The 20,863-nt window shown below is 38.2% G+C and overlaps 1 protein-coding gene across 1 annotated transcript in view; it reads left to right on the top strand.

Moving 5' to 3' along the window:
• Positions 1–20,223, top strand: part of ADARB2 (adenosine deaminase RNA specific B2 (inactive)) — a 391,861-nt gene extending 371,638 nt beyond the window's left edge. The window contains exons 8-11 of the mRNA XM_088150229.1: positions 737–905; positions 10,528–10,709; positions 16,256–16,434; positions 20,047–20,223. Of these exons, the coding sequence (XP_088006355.1) occupies positions 737–905; positions 10,528–10,709; positions 16,256–16,434; positions 20,047–20,223 (707 nt within the window). The remainder of the gene's footprint in view (positions 1–736; positions 906–10,527; positions 10,710–16,255; positions 16,435–20,046) is intronic.
• Positions 20,224–20,863: the final 640 nt, after the last annotated feature.

Raw genomic sequence — 20,863 nt, 5'->3', positions numbered from 1 at the left:
AGAAAGACAGCAACATGGCTGAGGAGTAAATTCAACAACCACCACTTTTTTTGCCCAGTATTTTGATAAAATTCATGACTTTCCAGCTTTGGGTTTTGTTTGTTTGTTTTGTTTTTTAATAACACAAGCTTATTAATCCAAAATTAAATTCAGTTTAATTCAGTGGGAATTTCTTTCAGGTAAATATATTCAGGATTGCATCTTTAGAATACCATACCTTGCACATAGGATGGCTCTTGAAGATATCCTATAAATTAACCTGATACAGATGAAGTGGCTAGAAGTTTAACTGGGCAACTCAATAAAAAAAAATTTTTTTTAAGATGCTAATGTTTTCCTAAGAAAATCATATTGCCAGTGTCCCAACAAGATGAACTACGAAGGAATGGCATCTCTCATATCAGTTTGCTGGATACTGTGGTTATCTGACACAGTCTTCCTCTTAGTATCCTACCCATTAGAGATAAAGTGGGAGGTGAACAGAGAACTTGGATTCTTAGCTTTATGCAACATAACACTTACTCAGAAGCTGTCCCCCCATCTTCAGTGGGACTTACTATCAGACAGATGTCCAAAGGATAAGAGGTTCAGTTCAAGTTGGCATACTGTGCATGGAGTGGTTGAGAGAAACAATTGTCTTCTGCGCCTGCTTACATTTGGTGATTTTAGGAAATAAACATGCAAATGATGATTCTTGTGTCTCTTTCTCACTGCATCCCTTTCCTTTTTAACCTAGTGAACAGCATTAAGCACATAGTAAGAAAGTATCGTGGGCATCTTCGAACAAAGATTGAATCTGGAGAAGGAACCATTCCAGCTCGATGTCCCAGTGCAGTTCAGACATGGGATGGTGTGTTGCTGGGGGAACAGCTAGTCACAATGTCTTGCACAGACAAAATTGCCAGGTAATATTTTAATGAAACTGAAGAACAGGAGCAGTGAGCATGAAAATGGTATTAATTAAATAAATCCTAAACTAAATCCTGAAGAACCTGTTTAGTGTTGCCATATCATTACATTGTTTTAAACCGTTGTGTTAGGATTGGCTTGACCATTTCAAAATGCTATATGTGTATGCTCCTTGAGAATGCCTTGCTTTCTCTGATGGAAAATGCCCTAACACTAGAGAGAAGAGTGATGTTTCTGATCATGCAGTGCCCTTCCATGCTCTCACATATGCACTGTAGCAATTGGATCAGGACTAATATGCTTTTCATAGGTTTACATTTCAGTAATGTAGGTCTTCCATAGGAGAGAGTTCACCTGCACTTAGGTGATTTTCAGACTCACCTGTTTTGTACACTGAATTATCTTTTGTACTCTGAATTATCAAGCAAGGAACCAGTGACACTTATTGTGAAGTTCTTATGCATGGTAGGTGATTCCAGTGAATGTTTTAGAATGCACCCAACAGTATATGCCATTGTGGGAGCCCATACAGAAATACTGAACACTTTCCAACCTGTCTCTCAAAGAAGCTTGCCCATAGTTGGTGACCTTATAACTGAGAAACTGTAATAAACCTAGACTGAAACAGAGGAAGGACATCTATGCAGGCCAAAGGGTAGAAGGTAAAGCATGCACACCAGCTGCCTGTTTGGATCCTAATGGGTTGGAGAAGGGGAAGGTTTCAATGGAACAAAACATTCTACTTATAAACCACAGCTATAAAAAAGTGCACAGCAGTTGTCTACATAGATGTTTGTTTGTTATAAACACATCTTGCTTATCTGACTAAGAAGAAGCCCAAGCAATGTGTTTCTAATCCTGAGCAATACAACCAGTTGTCCCTCTTAGTCCAAAGAGAAAAAGTAAATTCGAGTTTTCAAAATTTCATTAGCCATTCTAAATGCTCCTCTGGTTCAGCACAGAACTGGATACTGCCAAGTTATGTTTCTGTAGACGACATTAGTTCTAAAACAACAGGCCACAAAAACAGTGCCCAATTGACAAATTACATCTTGGAGTACATAGCTCTTCGATAATAAAGCAAACGTAACAAATAATGTTATATATAACACCTTGTTCTCTTGCTAATCAACCATGCACATGTATCAGTTCAATTTACTTTATACAAGGTGATAAGATCCAATAAATGGTATTCCACTCCTCAATATTTACCTCCCCAGTGGAAGAAACTTACTTTTTTTCTTCCTACCTCTCCTCCCCCATGAAGTTTCATCCATATAGGGCTAAATTAATTATTTTATTGGGCTCACTTAGGTACATGCATTAAATTCTGTACACAAGAGAGTGGTGATGCTTTATGGAGAAAGAGAAATGTTATTTTGCTGTAAGCAGCATGAAAATATTTACTTTAAAAGCTTACTTTATTAAATAATAATCTGTTTAAAGTCAATAGTATTGTCCAATCAGGATATGTTTTCTTCTGATTGATCCAACTTTAACAATAATACAGGAGTCTAATGACACTACATCAGAATAATACAACACACAGGTAATGAAACAATCACAAAATAATGGCATTAGATCAAAATTTTCTCTAATATTTTCTCAGAGAGATAAGGGAAAAGCCTCTAGTGCTATTCCCCCACTGCTTCTGAGTACAACCCAACTTCTGAAATCAGATTTCAGGAAGAAGAGAATAACTAAATCAATTATGGCTTCCCTGACAAAATGTTGCTGTCTCTAGTTTTCTGTATGTCGATATGTAATAAATTAAATATCAACTCAAGAACCAGATTATATTTTAATATTGATGAAAAAGTCAATTTCAGTCCTGAGTCCAAAGCTGCATTTTCTTCAGATAATGGAAATCAGTTGAGAACTTGAATCTCTCCTACAGACTTCTACTGCTGCAAAATAATGTGACATGTTATCATGCTTGATTCCAGGATCAAAAGACAATCCACCACCTTAATATTCAAAGTATTATAATGGATAATTATAATTATTTATGTAATTATTTATTAATTACACATTCATATAACTGTGCCATGGGCTTTTTAGTCAGTTCTAAGCCTGTTAAAATCAGGGAAGAGATGACATACAGGTGAGGTCATTCTCATATTCTGGTTTCTCTTCAGATTGTATAAATGTCAGCATCCTTCTCAGGATTCTGTCCATTGGCCCTACTGGCTAGAAATAACTAAAGTTTGGACCATGTAAAGAAGTTACCATGAAATGCAATTCTACCATCTTGTGAGGTTTTTCAGAACAGCCAAAGTTAGCTAAAGTGTTTAAATTAGATAATGTAATATTAAAACGCAAACCAACAAATATGTCCCCCATCAGCATTAGTAACACATACAGCCATAATAATGTCTACAGTTAGAAACTATCAGGGTGGAATGTGAAAAAAGTTATGTGCATAGAGAAAAAAATGCACTAACCATAAATGAATGTTGGTTATAGATGCAGTATGAATTCCATCATACTCAGTTGAAAGACTTCCACAGCACAGTATTAGGAATTTATTTTAATGACAGCTCACTATAAAAAAGGAAGAGAACATGAGGGGGTAGCCATCCAAAACATGGCTTTGTTATATTGGTTCCTGCTGTTTTTAATGTTGTATGTTGCCCAGAGTCTTTATGGACTTGGGCAGCCTTCTAAGTTTGATAAATAAATAAATGTCTCTTTGTTTGAATATATGCTAGTTGTTTCTCTATAGGATGCAAGGGCTTAAAGTACACATTTGCCTAAATAAATTCATTGACAAATGGACCTTTGATTGTATTTACTTTTTAAAGGTTTTAGTGATTTGGAGAAAATTCCCTATTGAGCACATTGGTCATAGTTGCTTTAAAGCAATATATTTGCCTGACTTACAAAAAGAAAACGAGTCAAAGTAGTATTTTTCTAATAGATTAGAAAGAATTACTGGAGCCTAGTGAATAACGCACAGTTAATAATTTATCCAACAGCTGTTATCATATTTCTGTGCTCACGAGATATGGAACCAAGAAAGCAGTTTCGTCAATCTGATTATAATTCAAAGCACTCAGCATCGTTATAGAATCTTGAAGATCTGTAAATTTTGTGATAGCATTCTGTATTTTGAGAGACGATCCATCTTCTGGAATCCTCAGTTCAAGGGAAACCTGAAAGTGGCATTTGATATTACTCTGAGATGGCTTTGAGGGAGATCTTGGCCAAGTCCTCTCATATTCAAGAGCCCATAGTTCATCTAGCAGTATCAGTATTTTAACTGCTGACAGTTTCTCCCTCAGGATCATGGTGAGACTTTGGATATATCCAGTGCATGACACAGAGTAGGTATCAGAATAGACCTCAGTTACTTTGGTTCTTATGTTTCTCCAGAGGTAGTATGGCCTGATGCTATGAGCTACCTGGAAGTGAAAATGGCATTGCATTTCCTGTTATAGTTTGGACAAATTCAAGTGACATGCCAGAGTAAAGTTTTAAATAGCTACCTAACCTCAACATTATTTTTATTTTCTTGAAAACAAAACATATTTGTCACTTGACATTTTGAAATATCTTAGCAAGATAACTTATGGATGCAATAGGTGTCAGGTTGCCCAGACATCTCCCTTCCTTTTCTGCTGGGACTCTCAGAACTTTAATGCCATCTCTGCAGAAACATTAGCGCTAAAAAGGAAATGCTCTTATATGCAAAGCAATTAAAGGAAAACAATCTGATCACAAGAAAAAAGTTATATTTAAAAAAACAGTTCAAGCTTTAACGGGTCTTTTTAGTGGGAGACTGTTGGGATTCTCATCTATTAGCTGAGGAAGGTTCGATCCTAGAATCTGCTGCTTTGAAAATGAGCTACAAACTAATGGCAGCAGAAATCAATTAACAAGCTCAGCTCCCCAACCAGAGACAATCTGTACAATCTTATTTGACTAGAGATTGATAGTGTTTTTCACTATCAGATACAAAAAGTGGAGATACCCCCACTGGTAAAATACTGATCAAATTCTTTCGCAGTAATTCTTGTTTCCAAAACATAATAGCCAAGGTGCGATATAATAAGAAAAGCACCAGGTGTCCTGGAAAGTTCAAGATGACCATGAAGAGCTATCCTTACTGTGTGAAATATAGGAGCAAGCTTTGATAATTGGCTGTATGATTCTCTGGGCAGTGGATTGCAGAGCTTTACCACCATGCACATTAGCTTTGCTGCAGATGGCCACAAACAGTCCAACTTTCCTCCTATGCAATAGATTTCTCTATAGAATCATAGAGATCGCCGGTCATCTACTCCAAACCCCTGCTCGGTGCAGGATCTACTACTAGACCATCCAGCCTCTGTTTGAAGACCACAGTGAAGGAGAAGTCCCCACTTAATGTGGCAGCCAAGTCCAGTAGTGTCCACAGGGAAGGAAAGGGGGGACAAATGACAAAAGCTGCTTCAACCCTTCTGTACCCATGTATGAAAGGGGCAGAGCTTGGTTGTAATGGTACAATGCTACTTTTGACATTTCAGCAAAAGCAATAGATCTTGGAAACACGTCTGGTTCACACAGCCAAGAAGTCCCTCTAGTCTGAACCTGCTTCCTTTTAGTTTAACCCTACCTTCTGGGGCAATGGAGAATAAGTCCACTTCATCTTCACTTACTAATCCAGAGTGGGTAATTTGACGTGGTCAGGAGATTGGACTTCTATATTTAGCTCCAGGATTGTGAAGCATAAGATCTTCATAGATCAAATAATATTCGAGGCAGCAATGCAGCCTTGGTGCTTCATTGGTGCAATGCAGATACGTTGGGGCTTCAGCTAGCATCCCAATACCACTTAGAATAAATGCAGACCCAGACTGAGTAGAAAGGCAAGATAGCAGGATTCTGATGGCTATTTCCTTCTTATAAAAGCTCTTTTCCTGGACTGGCTTTCCAAAACCTACAGCCAAGGTCTTTTCTAACCGCATTTTCCTAAGCAGAGGTATCCATGGGAGAAGGGGGTCCAGGGAGGACAAATGACAAAAGTAGCAGTGCATTGTCATGATACAAGCTCCACCCCTTTTGCAGTTGTCTCGTGACATTACAAGCGTATATGAAAGGGAGAGGGCTTGTGTTGCAACTGGGCAACATTGTTTTCATAGTTTTGATGGAAGCTTTGACCCTGCAAAGATCTCTGTTCCCAAGATTTATTTTTAAACTAGTGATGCTAGAGACTGAATTTGGGATCTTCACTTGCAAAAGATGTACTTTTTAATTGAGTATAGCTTTTCTCTAGGCACAGCTGAGTTTCAATGCTCAGCTGGTCCAAAATTCGGTAAGCAATGTAATACAACTTCTGTTGGAAGAGGGAAAAAAACAGGTTGGATGATTAAAAGTGAGCAGAGGTGTCAAGTGTTGAAAATAAGCAAACCACATGGATTAATATCAGTAATATTATACTGTACAGGACAAGAAGATAAACATTTAAAATTGGAATATTGACAATTCTCTGTGTAATTTTTTAGTTTCCCCCACTTTCTACTATTTCTCAATTAGTTATTTTCAATTTGCTGATCAGTCATTTGTTTTCAGCATGCTGATGAAAGTAGAAAGCATGTTCTCTCAAAGCTGTGTTTAAAGTTTTTTTCACTGTATTATTATACAGAAATGTTTCCATTTACTAAAGTTTTGGCTTAAAGCTTCAACATGAATCTCTTCTATATAGTCTGAAAAGAATCATTCATAAAAGAATTAAAACCTAAGAACCAGCCTAAGGTTATGGGCGGAAGAAAGAACAATTTGAGAAACATTACATACTAAGGCTGAGAGGGAAGATTACTAAAAAAAGCTGATTCTAGGATACCACCCACTGCTCCTGGAAGCCGACACTCCAGAACTGGCCTTCAGCAACCAGGATAAATACACAAGCTACATTTTTCGAGTGCAGCACTGAGCATTGACCATGTACAATTCTTGTTTGCTTTTAAATATATCTTATAGGGAACTAAAGGCTAGCTTCTTTTGGATTCCTTCCATTTTGATTCTGGAGTTTCAGTTCTTGACAATAGAAAACCATGTAAAATTTAATAGGAATTACTGTATTACAAAAAGCAGAAATAACTGCAATTAAATGTGTTTCTTTTGTATATTGTATTTTCTTATTACAGTGAGAAGGGATTATATTTAAAGCCAGGTTCGCACTAAAATTCAGTCCCAAGAACTTGGATTTAAACCCACCCAGATTCCCTGGTTTCAGTAGGATAGTTTGGCTTAAATTCAGGTATTTTATTTAAATTTATTTATTTAAAAGATAAACATGGCCGCTCATCCAGACACAACTAAACTGCTCGCAACAGCAATAAAAACCAAAACCCAATAAAATTTTTAAAAATGATTGAAGATCCTGTTCCCCCTAAGTACATGAGTCAGTTTTCCCTTTGTGAAGTTACTTCACTTGGGAGTGTGTCCTTGAAAGGTGCACTCTCAATGTTCTGCACAATTAAAAGAAAATATCCATCTATCCATCATATTCCTTCTTAGCAAGACAAGTCACATTGATGTATTGAGTGCCTGGAATGCAGTAGCACCTTCACTTTCTATAATCATGTTAATGTTTCAAAAATGTTAACTTTGAAAATGCTATCTATGGGAAAATCAGTTGAATCATAGCTACAACTTTCTATTGAAACAAATGCAACTGCTTTTGGAAAACAACATTACTGTTGATAATTTTTGTTCTGGAAAAAACATAATAAAACTGTTTCCGGGCTTTGAACTGCTGGAGAGAAATCAGACCATATCCTTCTCCATATGGAAAAGACTAGTTTAACTTCGTACCTAATGAATTTCTATTGGATGAGTGGGTAATTTTAAAATGCAAACCGTTGGTTGTAATCCCTACTTATTGATTGACATAGTGATGAGTTGAGACAAAAAAAACTGATGTAGGTAAGGATGTGTATGGCTGTAGAATCCACATATTGGTTTGTTGACTTCTTCCAGATATTGTTCTAAAGGAGGACAATGTTTGAGTTCTCTTCTCTCTTACAGTCATTCAGCAGACTAATTTCAACATACATCCTGCAACCGTGGAGGTCTCCTTCAATGTCTCTTTGGTGAAATTCATAATGTCAGTCAGGTGACTTTGAAGTAACAAGGAAATTTGCTTCTGAAAAAATTAGAATGTTTTCCAAAACCCATCTTCCACACCTCTTGGAATTTAGTGGCCAGGCAATATTAATTGATCAAATGGATCTTAAGACATATATTTCAGTCCAGGTTTAGGGCTACTCCTAAAGACACAAGAAGAGCACTGCTGAATCAGGCTGATGGCCAATCTAATTCAACATTCTGTGCCATAGGCCCGTCATTTGCATTCCAGAAGCTCATAAGCATAGACAGACAAATAGTCCTCCTCCACTGTCGCTTCCAAACAGTTGGTATTCAGGGCAGGCTGCCTGTGATTCTGAAGGTAGGAAGTATCCCCAAAGACGAGAATCCTTTAGCCTGGTCCTCCATGAATCTGTCAGATGCCATGCACTGCAATTTTGAACAGTGAAGCTACATCAGAGTTCCTAAACTGCTAGATGGAACTTCTGTGTTTAGTGATAGTATATAATCTGAATACCAGACAGTAGAATGAACGATAGGAAAGGATCATAACCACAGAATGGCCATTCTCAAGATTGGACTGGGTATGTCTTCTTAACAACAAGAAAATACTGATGACGTTAAGGTTTTATCTTAGAATTTTGGAGTCAGTTCTAAATTACACCAAAAACAATTTTGAGATCATATACATATTTCTATCAAAACAGAATTTCTGATGACAAATCAGTTCTATTATTAAATAGATCTAAAATTGTTTAACATTTGCAAAGCTTGCCAGTTTCCTTTAATTTCATTCTTGATTTGTTTTAGTACAGAGTAGCCTTTAAATGTAATAAGTTGGTTGGTAGGTAGACAGATAGATAATCTGCAGAAATGACCATATATACTTGCATTTTCTCCCCCAAACACACAAACCCAAATGAAAATATGCAAATCTGATAGACTAAAGCAAATGTTTCATAAAACCAATGACTGTTTAAATGGTGGGACTAAATTGTTTGTATATAAATATTACCTTTTATCTTCCATTTGAGTTTTATGTAGGATGAACACATTATTTTAATGACCTGCATTTAGAGAGAAAGAGAGGGGCAGTCTCACTCTGAAATCCTCAGCAGCCAGATGGCTGCCTTGTCTTCCATGAGATTAAAAGATGTTTCTCATTCGCAGGCCTTGCTTCTAAAGCAAATTAATATAGCCAACTAAATTGCCTGTGGTTTGCTCTTGTGTGTGTGTGAGAGAGTGAGTGAGTGAGTGGAATAAAATTTAAAAAGAACTTCTGAAAGCAATTTTTGTCACAGGTTCCTTGAGCAGATTGCTCTCCAGGTACAGCATGCTGGTTTTAAACATTCAGTAATTAATGGAAAGTATTTCGTGTTAATTGACTGCTTCAGGAAAGGGAAGTATAATGGCTCCTTATTAATCATGGAAAGAGACGTACGGCACAGAGGCACCGCAATTATAGCACTAACGGTTGAGAAATGTTAATTAATGAAAAGAACAATGATGTAAGAAATTAGCTACATAATGCTTCCTGCTGGTACAGATTTGCACTTTAAATGCTTTTTTTTCCAGCACGGCAACCACTGGATGTTGCCTTAAATAGCAAAATCTCTCTAACCTTTTCTAAAATGTCTCCTGTATTTCAGCTCATAACCATTAAACTCGCTAAAGACAATGTTTGTGTGGTAGCGTTTTTCTTATAGAGTGTTCTTTAAGAATGGGATGAAGTGTTAGGAATGTGGATAAAATCTCTAGGAGGAAAATTACATTGTTATGTTAGTTATAGACAATCCCAAAACTCTCTGACCAAATAGGGAAGTTTAGACCTCATATCTAAAGGCTGGTAGGGATTAGTGTCCCCCTCCCCCCAACTTAGACAAGAAAAGCATTGCATAAACTAGGCGCTGTTACTGAAGAAAAGTCCTATGCCATTCTGATCTCAGTGAAGGAGGGCTTCCAGAATGAACTCCAACTCAAAACATTCATAAGCTGGAGGGACAAAAAGGCTGTTCTCTAGGATACTGTGGACCTAAGCAGTTTAAGGTTTTGGAGACCAGCTAAATATTAATAACAACCCATAGGAGCAGAGAGCAATGTAATGGCATATTTTATATATCTGAGGCCTGTCTATCGTGAAGTGTCACAGAAAGTATTTTTAGCAGGATCATATTTTCTCTTCCATTATAGTGTTAGCTCTAGAACTTACCAGCTCAACCTCCCCCAACTTGGTGCCTTCCAGATATGTTTGGACAATTCCCAGAATTCTGGAACTGGATTTATGGGAGTTAAAGTCCCAACACATCTGGATGGCATCAGATTGGGGAAGTTTACAGTATTCTGGTTACTGGTTTAGATCAAAGAATATGATCCATCACAGACTTAACCATTGCATCCTCTCAAGATTCTTCTCTGCAGAATAAGCATATGCACCCGCTTACAAGTTTTGCCATCTTATTTGGTATCATATTTTGTTACCTCAGTGTAACTCACTTCTAATTTCCTGCCTTGCAGAACATCTTTTTCACTGTTGAATTTCTTTTCCAGATGGAATGTCCTTGGGTTACAAGGCGCACTTCTTAGCTACTTCATCGAGCCAGTATATTTGCATAGCATTATTGTGGGAAGCCTCTCTCACACTGGTCACCTTTCACGGGTAATGAGCCATAGATTAGAAGATGTTGGTCAACTGCCAGCTTCATACCGATGCAATCAGCTTCTCCTGAGTGGTAAGCTCTTGTTGGCTTAAAAACATAAATTTTCTGCCTTCCCACTGCTTGTATCATTGGACTCTAAAAGAACCCTTCCAAGCTGCATCACACATCTTAAATACTTTACCCTCTTTGTTGTTTTATGGCACTGATAATGATTCATTCTGTCCTTAAGTTAAAACAGCTGAAGTTGAAACAGTTCCTCCCTACTTCTCTGCTCCCATTCTGTCCATGATAGTTGTCTTTCCCAGAAGGAGCTCTTGTCTGTCAGCCCTTCAAGATAAGACAGGTCAGGAAATATAATCCTATAAGGATTATAGGAATGGTACTTTCATGTTACAGGGTACAATAACAGAAGCTTGAAAGCCAGCCAGAATTTCCCTTTGCTCTCTCTTACACCAAACAGAATCAAAATGAGAATATTTTGAGTTTTTTTTTTACATTTTCTCCTTTCCCAAGACTAAGTTGTCATTTCCGCTCCTTTAACCACTCCTGCATTCCTTTATCAAGGTTATCTCTACATTCTCTACATTACTATTATTCACTAGAATAATCGCTGTGGAATATGAAGGAGAGCACTACAAATATTTGTGGGTTTTTTAATTTAAATTTCTAGGGCCAACCACTCACCAGTAACTCTGGGCAGCTTATAAGGATTAAAAACAGAAACAATACATTAAAAACCACTAATAGAAAGGCATTCATACCAGAGACTTGCTATTGTTAGTTCTACTTTTTAAAGGGTGGTGATAATAGGACTTGATGCTGCACAACTTTTAATTTCTGCTAGAACCAGAAGTCAAAGACTAGAGGATAGGCTTGAATAACAATATAGGAAATATTTATTTATTTGTCAAATTTATACCCATCACAATCAACCACACTCCCAATGATTCAGTAGTTAAGAGCATCAACAAAAATAAAGGCAATCAAAACTAAAACTACCATGGGAAGGCTAAAAAGGACCATAAGCATATAATCAACCCAATCGCTCACCATAAGCCCTCTGGAATGACTCAGTTTTCAATAGTTTTTGGAAAGCTAAATCTGTGGGGACCAGTCTGATTTCTAAGGGGAGGCTATACCATAATGTGGGTGCTACGGCTGAAAAGCAGTGCCTATAAGCCTCTAGCCCACATGGAAATGTGGGCTCTTTTATTGTTTCTTCTAGGATACATTGGGTATCTTAATATTGGCTGGAGGAAGCAATCCTGCCAATACCTTGGTGCCAATATAGGGCATAATAGGTAAAAACAGCATTTGAATTACAACCAGAAGGAAAAAGGAAGCTGGTGCAAATGCCAACCAATACCCAGGTTTTTGCATTTTGGGCTAATAGAAGTTTCCAAATAGTCTTCAAAAGCAGCCCCATGTATTGTGGATGCATTAGTGAAGTATATAGAGATGAGGACATGCGTTACTGCTGCATGGTCCTCCTGCTCCAGGTAGGTCCAAAACTATCACACCAACTAAAGTTGGGCAAAGACCCCCGGGCCATAACCTCTATCTGCTCATAAAGCAGTAACCACAAGTCCAAGAATACCCACAAGTCATGTTTTTCAAGGGCAGTGCCACCCATTGAAAAACAGCATTGGAACACTCAGAGCAACTTGATGATCAGACCAACTCCATCTGGCTGGATTCAACCTTAGTCTGTTTCATCCCTTCTGGGCCCTAGCAGTCTCCAGACACTGGGGCAAGAGATTGATGGCATCTCCTGCTCAACCTAGGATCCGACATACAGTTAAGTATCATCAGCATATTGATGATATGAAACCTGAACCAATGGATGATCTCTCCCAAAGACTTTATGTAGATGTTAATCTGGCCAATCTCTTTATCTGATCATCACAAATAGGAACGGCTCACTAAAGAAGGAACGGGACTATGTCAGAATCATGTCTCCAATTCCAAACCCTCCCAGGTGGTCCAGAAGGTACCATGATCAATGACAGTGAAGGCCACTGAGAGTATGTCAAGAGGGAAGTACTACCTCCATCCAAGTCCTGACAATGTCATCCACAAAAGTGACTGGTGCCATCTGTCCCTAGATCTGAACTCTGACTGAAAAGGATCCAGATAATCTATTTCCTCTTCTGTACTTTGTAATTGCTCAGGGACCACAGCCTCTATAAATATGTTAACTGTTACAAAGGCTCCCACAAAATCTAATTTTGGAACCTTCGTGATGATCAATGTTAGAAGTGTTGAACACCAAGAGAAGACATCACATTTTTTGTTTGTGTGTGTGTTTTGATCCTATAAACAGTTTAGCAGGAGCCATGAGAAGCGAAAGAACACCTAACTGGATGTGATAATCCTTTAGGTCAGCCTGGCACTTCCAGATGTATGTATAAAAGGGAGGATGACCCTCCTCCCACCTGACCTAGTCCATCCCAAGTGAGATCTTTCCTCTTTGTTCAAAGCCCCCTTTCTATTTCCCTTATCACCAGTAGTTCATTGGCTTCAGCCATCCCTACTTTTCTTAACAGGTAAAGACATAAGATGGTTAAAGTTACTGAGCACCCCAGTAACTTTGCTGCTGCAGAGAAACAAGATTTCCTGAATCAGCATTGTTTAAATTCTTTGGTATTTGAAAGGGAACTGTTCACATTAATGGTTTTTCACATGGCTCTATGTGAATATATGAATTGGACCTTTATAGTAGCTTGTTATATGATTAATGCATACTAATTTTTTTAAAAAAAATGGCTTGCACCATTAACCATTGTTAAATACATCTTTAGATGACTAGAAAGACTATAGAGTTAGATGCAGTCATTATCCAACTGAGCAATTTTTCCATTATTCTTGGTATGGGTGTGTGGGTATGTTATTTATACACACACACATACACACACATATCACAACACTGGTCCAACCTCACCCAGCGTTGCCTGCTTGGACTTTGATGTTCTAGTATCTCAGCAGAAGAGGTCTTTTCCAATGCTGCCCCCAGATTTCCTGAGTGTACTGGTCTTTGAACATGCAGACTCATGATTTGCTTCTAAGCTACAGTCTTTCCTGGATGGTAGCGTTTGCACTAGTTGCTCACGAGAGAGTCAGAGGCTTTTTAAGTGTTCAAAATGTTTTGGACTTACTGTTTTTTTAAAGATAAAAAATCTAAAGTAGGAGAACAAGGGTCTGGATCCACCAATTAACATCTGGAGAATAAGACCGAAAAGGCACTCAAGTGACCTGGATAGTCCTCCCTACTAATTAATATGTGCAGATTTGTGTCCTCTTTTGACCTCTGTTTTAGCAATGTGTCATCCTTTCTGACAATGCATTAAGGACTCACCCCAGCTCTTTCCAGCAAGTTATCACTCCAGTTGCACTTTTGATTTGCAAAGGATTGACTGTATTTTTCTACTTTCTGAGGTAGGTTCTTTAATTTATCCCACTTCAGAAATGTAAGGCCAGAGCCTACCCAGCCAAGGACATACAATGGAGTATTCTTCGTTCTCTTCTATTGATACAATGGAGTCCAAAATGGATATGATGCAAAGGTCTCTCAGATTCAAAACCAATTATTTTCTTTACAGGGAGATTAGAGGTTGTTACCACAGCTTAGAGTTAGTACTTTGCTACAGTGCTTTCCTATTTAATTTCTCCAAGTTCCCTAAAACCTCTTCCACAAAAAATATGCTTTTGGAAGACAAGGGATAAAAATGCTGCAGTCTCTGCTCACAAAATATATTTATTAATAACCAGACTTTAACTCCTACAAGCTTCCATTTCTTTTTATTTTCTAACAGAAATGTTGATCTCTTCATAGGAAGTGTCTGGGGACAGTTTGTGCTTAGCTTTTATTTTCTGGATTCTTTGGCAATGCATGCAAAAGCTATTAATCTGACCAAGTGCTTTATTTTCTTCTGATCATTAGGGGGCTGCATCTGTGTTTGTTCTGTTACCTATGGCTTTATCCTAGACAGGCCTTATCTGGCACACATTGTCATAGGTTGGCACACCATTCACTAAATTAGGTCCTAATTCTGACAGAGGCTGACACATCAGTGTCAAGTCATACAGTCAGATCTGCTTGCAACGGTTGTCAGATGGAAGTATTTAAATAGTGCCATGGTGTTAGTACACACATTTATTTTATAGCATTTTCCCCCTAAGATACAAACTGATCAGTTATCCTAGTGAAGGAATGGAGGTTGCTATTAATGTGACATAAATGTGATTACAAGTTCAGCATGAAATAATAACTCAATTATATTTTCATTTCAATCCATCTGTACATAGTAACTTAGGATAGGGAAACTTAGCTAAGGAAATGGGTTTTTTAATAAACCTTTAATAAATAAGCAGCCATTTCAAGTGTATTTTCCAGTTGCCTCTGATGCAAATGCATACAGTGTTTTAGTACCTCTAATTTACTTAATCCTTATATACATCAAAGCTGCTTTATCTATTCGGGTTATGCAGATATTTAATTTGGAGATTTTATTTAAAGGCATGTCAGTCAAATCTCCAGATCAAATTGGTTTTCTGAATTGACTCAGAAACATAATTTCTATCATCAAATTGGATGTTTTGAATTGGTATGGATGATTTTGGATGCTTCTACCCATGCACAGAAACAGCTTGTGCCAAATCGATTCTGAAATTCAGACCTAATCTATCCGTTTCATTGATTCAGTCCGAAGAAATTGAATTGAACTGACTTTCCAAATTGATATGCATTGTCAAACTGGATTAATTTTCCAAATCAAACAATTTGAACTGCATTTGCATGATTCACACAGACCTATTATCTAGGTAGTATATATAGTGTAGCATAATAATGAGCAATTATTTATTTTATTATGTATTTTTTATTTTGCTACATTTTTTGTCACTTTTATTAAACCAAGGCTAAAAATATTAAGAATCTGTATTGCAGTGATGTCTCTGAGACTGATTTGCATGCTGGTAGATAATAACTAATAAAATAAAGTTTAAAAAATGAATATTTTCCTTATTTTTACATCACCTTTTAAGAATAAAAATGGTTAATATCCTTATTAGGACTATGAGAGTAAAATGAAAAAGTTTGCAAATATAAGAAATCTCCTAAACTCTTTTTCAGGCCAAATGGCTTTGTCTATCACTTTACCTAGTGAAGAAATCTGATTCCATATTTTTGTGTCATTTTGGTCGATCCCAATAAATATATTATTCAGCTATGGAATTTAGAATCCACCCATCCTTTGGACCAACACTTGCTATCTTTATTTTTTATGAGCCCTGATTTAGAATTTTCTCCATATGAAACACTTATAGGAAAAAGCAATTAATATAGATCATTGTCAACAAGATGATGATTTCATATGAACAAAGACTCTCAAAATGTATACATACAAACAAGAATCCTAATTATATTTCAACAGCATTAATTGAATTGTCCCTAAAAACGTATATTGTGCCAAGCAGATCCCAGTCAAAGGATCAGAATATATTGATTTGTATATAGGTATGGAAATACAGTTTATTTCCCAATAAAATGGAAGTTCCATTTCTTATTTGCCAGAACTATTGCTTTTAATGCTTGATGTTTTCTGCTTTCCCTTTGACAGGAGTAAGTAATGCTGAGAGGAGGCGGGCAGGGAAATCTCCTGGTTTCAGCGTGAATTGGATAGCAGGCACAGCAGACTTAGAACTTATTAATGCCACAACAGGGAAAAAAAACTGTGGGAGTTCTTCACGACTCTGCAAGCACATGTTTTATACTCAGTGGGCAAAACTTTATGGAAGGGTAAGTGTGAGTTGCATTAGTGAAAACAAAACTGGGCCACTTGGGTGGTAGAGGACATCTTTCATCTCTCACCAAATTTCATCAACTGCAAACCTTTATTCAGTATTTTAGCATGGACATCCTTGTCCAAAAGTCATGGGCTGCCCTTGCAAGTGCGAAGATCAAATGTACATATTTTCCGTTCTCTGCATCAGACAAACTTATTTAGATCCAATTACCAACCATATACACCTTTTGAATAAATGAATAAGGAAAGCTTAACTCCTGGTAACTTCATGGGCACATCTGTGCAATTTTTTGGCAGCAGCATGGAAGTGGTTTGGCCTTGCCTTCTTCTGCGATGTCTTTTGACTTCTTTGCCCTCGTGCTCCCTGGCTGTGTCCCATCCAAACATCAACCAGGCCTCACCCTGTTTAACTTCCAACTGAGATAAGGTGAGCTGGCTTTGATTTCTGCATAGAATAAGAGTTGAGTCCTTGCAGTGTTATGTTTCTATGACTCCCTTCCACTTGCTAAGGCCTGAGGGTAGAGTGGAAGGATCCAACTCCTACTTCATACAGAAATCAAAGCCAAAGCATGCCTTCCACTGAATCAAAGAATATACTGTGTTTTCATGAGACTTATGGCTGCTTTTCCAGATGTGATTGAAGGCATATTCTCTAAAAATTGTTAGCAAGGCGTTTATTCCCATGGTTAGCCAGATGCAAGGATGAGCCTTTCTCTAATGTTTCTAAAAGCCATTTAAGCCAATACCCTATTGTGCATTGCTAAGGTACAATCTGTTAACTATGAAAGCCATGGCTTTTTTTGTTGCTGCTCAAAATATCTTTGTATCTCTGGAGACTGCATGAAATATGTATGGAGCAATTGTGTGTTTTTGGTAACGTTTCTTTTCCACCTTGGCTGCATCAACTTTAGAGAAAGAAAAAGTAGAAGATGATACCTATTATCAACCTTTTGAAGGAGTAAAAATTGAGATAACCCTGGTTGGACTCCAGTGGTTCATTCACTGTGGTTTATATTTAGCAGACCATGTGCATGTGGGTAGAACCAAGCCTATAATGAGGATGTAGAGACAGATTCTTGAATAAACAGGTAAAGTTTATTAAGGAGCTTACATGGTGCAACAGAACACCTGTGTCTCTGAAAGGTCTATCCTCATGGTTGGGGAAAGGATGAAAGTCAGGAAATCCTCTTTTTCCTGTAGGAAGTAGGCTGAAGAGAAGTCTTGACAAATCCAGCTTCCCATCAGGAGAGAGCAGAGCAGAGATAAAGAGATGAATAAAGAAGGAGCCTCTGGCTTCTGTCTCTGCTTCAATTCCTTTGACAAGATGTCCCCTCTGTACACATGCCTATGTTTCAGAATGTGTAAAAGTCATGAAAGAAACATCCTCAGAAGGGTGCTGGGTCACTCCCTTGACTGAATATTTGCTCTCTTACTGGATTCTCCAGCCTCCATGATTTCCCCCACATTTTAAATTCTCACTCTCAGCTTGGCTGCCTTGTGTCCTAGGCAGTTCAGGAACAATGTCATTGATTTAATTGTGCAAAACAAGAAGTTGATAAAATAAAAACAATCATCGTCTTCAACCCCAGATGCACAGGGGCTGGAAGTGATCATTGAATTACAGATGTGTGTTTTAAAAGTTAAAGGCTGTTTCTAGCAGGCACCTCGGTTGCAGGTTATTTCATAAAGTTCTCCTACTCAGCAATGCAGCCTCTCAGCTCTGCACTCTGAACAAATCCCTGATGCTCGATTACTGCTCTCTCTTATAGCATATGTTATCAGTATCACATCAGAAAGGAGATCTCTACTTGTGCTTTCACTTGAAGCATCATCTTTTCTCTGTCTCAAATGTTCACTCATTCAAATCCTTCCTCTAAATGTCAGCATGCAGTTTTTCTTTCCATGGAGTCTTGAGCATTTGTATATTTACAAAGCTGGTTTTCAATTTAAGACCTTAGCAAAACACAATAGAAATAATGGACAAGTATAGATATATAAATCACAACAAAAATAAAAGTATCTTTTTTTTAATCCAAAAAAGTCAACATGTCCTGCCCTTTTTTTAAAAGAGAAGGGCTTCAATTGCATAGGTGCCATCTTGACTTTTTTGACCCCCACAGATGCTCCTGGCCCTGGCTGTGCAAAGCGGAACCAAATCAGAACATCAGAAATTCTGCACCAAATTGACCTGGATCCTTGCTGTCACCATAGACTGGCTTTCTCTATGAGCTCCATTTGCTTAAAGAATTAGATTACAGCTTTTGAAATTCAGTATCAAAATAATCTTATCTCAAACCTTAGAAAGTAAGAATGTGTCTTTGGTTGGAAGGATGTCAATCACTGCATACGGATAAAAGCTGTGATACCTATGCTTATTTTTCAGTATGTGCCATACACAAGATTCTTTCAAATGAAAAGGCCCATCCACTAGCAATGGTGTAACTGCCCAGAAGAGTTGTCTTTGTAGGAGGAGAAGGAGAAACTGAGAGGGACTTGCATATGGCAGCATTGATGGCAGGAAGAAGGAGAAAGTTTCAATAGAGGGTATCCACATATACAGAAATTTACGTTGCATGTGAATACAGTTAATTGGATGTAGACCCAGGCGAGGGGGATCAAAAACGTCAAGATGGTGTCCAAAGGTACACAAAGTTTTGCCTCTTTTTTACATGTGTCCTACTCATGACATAGGTAAACAAGGAGTGAGGCTTCCATAGTGTGGTTTTCACTTCTGTGAACCTCATTCGCCAGCAGATACTGCTGTGAACACCTTAGCCTTGAAAATCTATTTCTGCTAATCTACAGAATGATTCAAATTCTTGTTTAGCCCAGCGTTTGGAACCCAGGAGTAATATCAGAAGCTTCACAGAATAACAAGAAGGAGAAGGGGGGGAATTCTGTTCCTCCTACCCCCAAGAAATGTGGAGAGATGATTGGCTTTTAAATAAAGCATCACCAAATTTCAGATGAAGTGAAGCTTCACTTCTATGAATATGAATTTGGGAATGCTATGAAGGTTTAAAAAAAAAAAAAAGAGCAATGCCTTTGCTGTTTGTTATTAGAAACATATTGGATTATTTATACCACTGAACATGGCAGTCTTTTTGATTTTGCTTCCCTCTCCCAAATGGCAAATGAATGTGGCCTTCAGAATACTTTGGTTCCTTCCAAATGAGCAAAATGGAACCATTTAGAAGAATGGAAGTCCATTTGGAAGGAACTAACACATTCCAATGACCATTCTTTGTCATGGGCTTTACAACATTTCCAAAAAAAATCTGTCCAAAAGAGGAATGTGAATTAACTGGTAGAATTTACAAGTATAGCACTCTGGGCATTCTTCCAAATGATGTACAATATTGGTTGGTTGGGCACTCCAAAATCCCCTTTTGTGTGAAGATGGTAGTCTGGCACTCTCTGTGCAGTGAGGCCCAGATCTCGTCAAATGTTTCTTCCCTGAATCCTGTTACATGTAAAGCTCACAATTTCTTTGTAGCTTAAGAGATGCAGATGAAATGGTGATACAGAGCTGCAGAAGAGCCCGATGCTTTAGCTCTTTGTTCGCTGGCATCTGACTTTCCCCCTCCCTTCTCTTCCCCCTGCAGCTGAGCACATCGATATCAAGCCATGGAGAAGTGCCATCAGTGTACAGCGAGGCCAAGCTAGTGGCACACGTCTATCAGTCTGCCAAACAGCAGCTGTTCAGAGCATTTCAGAAGGCAGGCCTGGGCACTTGGGTGAAAAAACCCCCAGAGCAAGATCAATTTCTACTCACGGTGTGAATCATTTAGCATCCTGGTTACATGACCCCATTGAAAAGACTGGAGGGAAGAGCAAAGACTGTACAGGAGCCCGAGAGATGCAGTCTGAGACCCCGTTCAACCCAAGTCAGAACTCTGTACCAGAAAAATGTGTTAGATATAAGATACATTCTGGTTAATGCACTGAACCTGACTTTAGGAAACTGCTTTTACATACCCATCCCTTCTCAAGGATATACAAGCCCAGGTTACAAAAACGACCTTCACTGTTTGTTCCTTGTTTGTAGCACATTGCTGTAATTATCCAAGCAGCACCTGTATTTCAGGCAACAGCAGGCTGCAGGTTGCGTCTGGCTGAAAAACAAACAAAAGCATCAGCCCTCTGGTGTTCCTCTTCACCGTTAGTGCAATAATTATCATTGGAGGACAAGAGATGTGTCTAGGTAGCAGACACGTGCAGGAATCAGCATCCCCTGAAACATGGAAAGTCGTGTGTCTGTGTCTCTCTGTATGTGTGTGTGAGAGAGGGAGGAGGTGGGATTTCAGACTACAAGCCTTCACAGTGGCACCCCAGAGTTTCAGGAATGCTGTTCAGTACTTCCAAATCAGGAAAATAGAAAAGCAAGCCGTTGCCCAAAGTCTAGGTTGAAAGTTTCTGGCC

This window comes from Python bivittatus, unplaced genomic scaffold (assembly GCF_059951505.1).
Source record: "Python bivittatus isolate LINGU-HERP-01145 unplaced genomic scaffold, Pbiv_v1 ctg000610_np1212, whole genome shotgun sequence".
Classification (NCBI taxonomy): Eukaryota; Metazoa; Chordata; class Lepidosauria; order Squamata; family Pythonidae; genus Python; species Python bivittatus.
The sequence above is the reverse complement of the archived record's forward strand: the minus strand, read 5'-3'. Positions and strand labels throughout refer to the sequence as shown.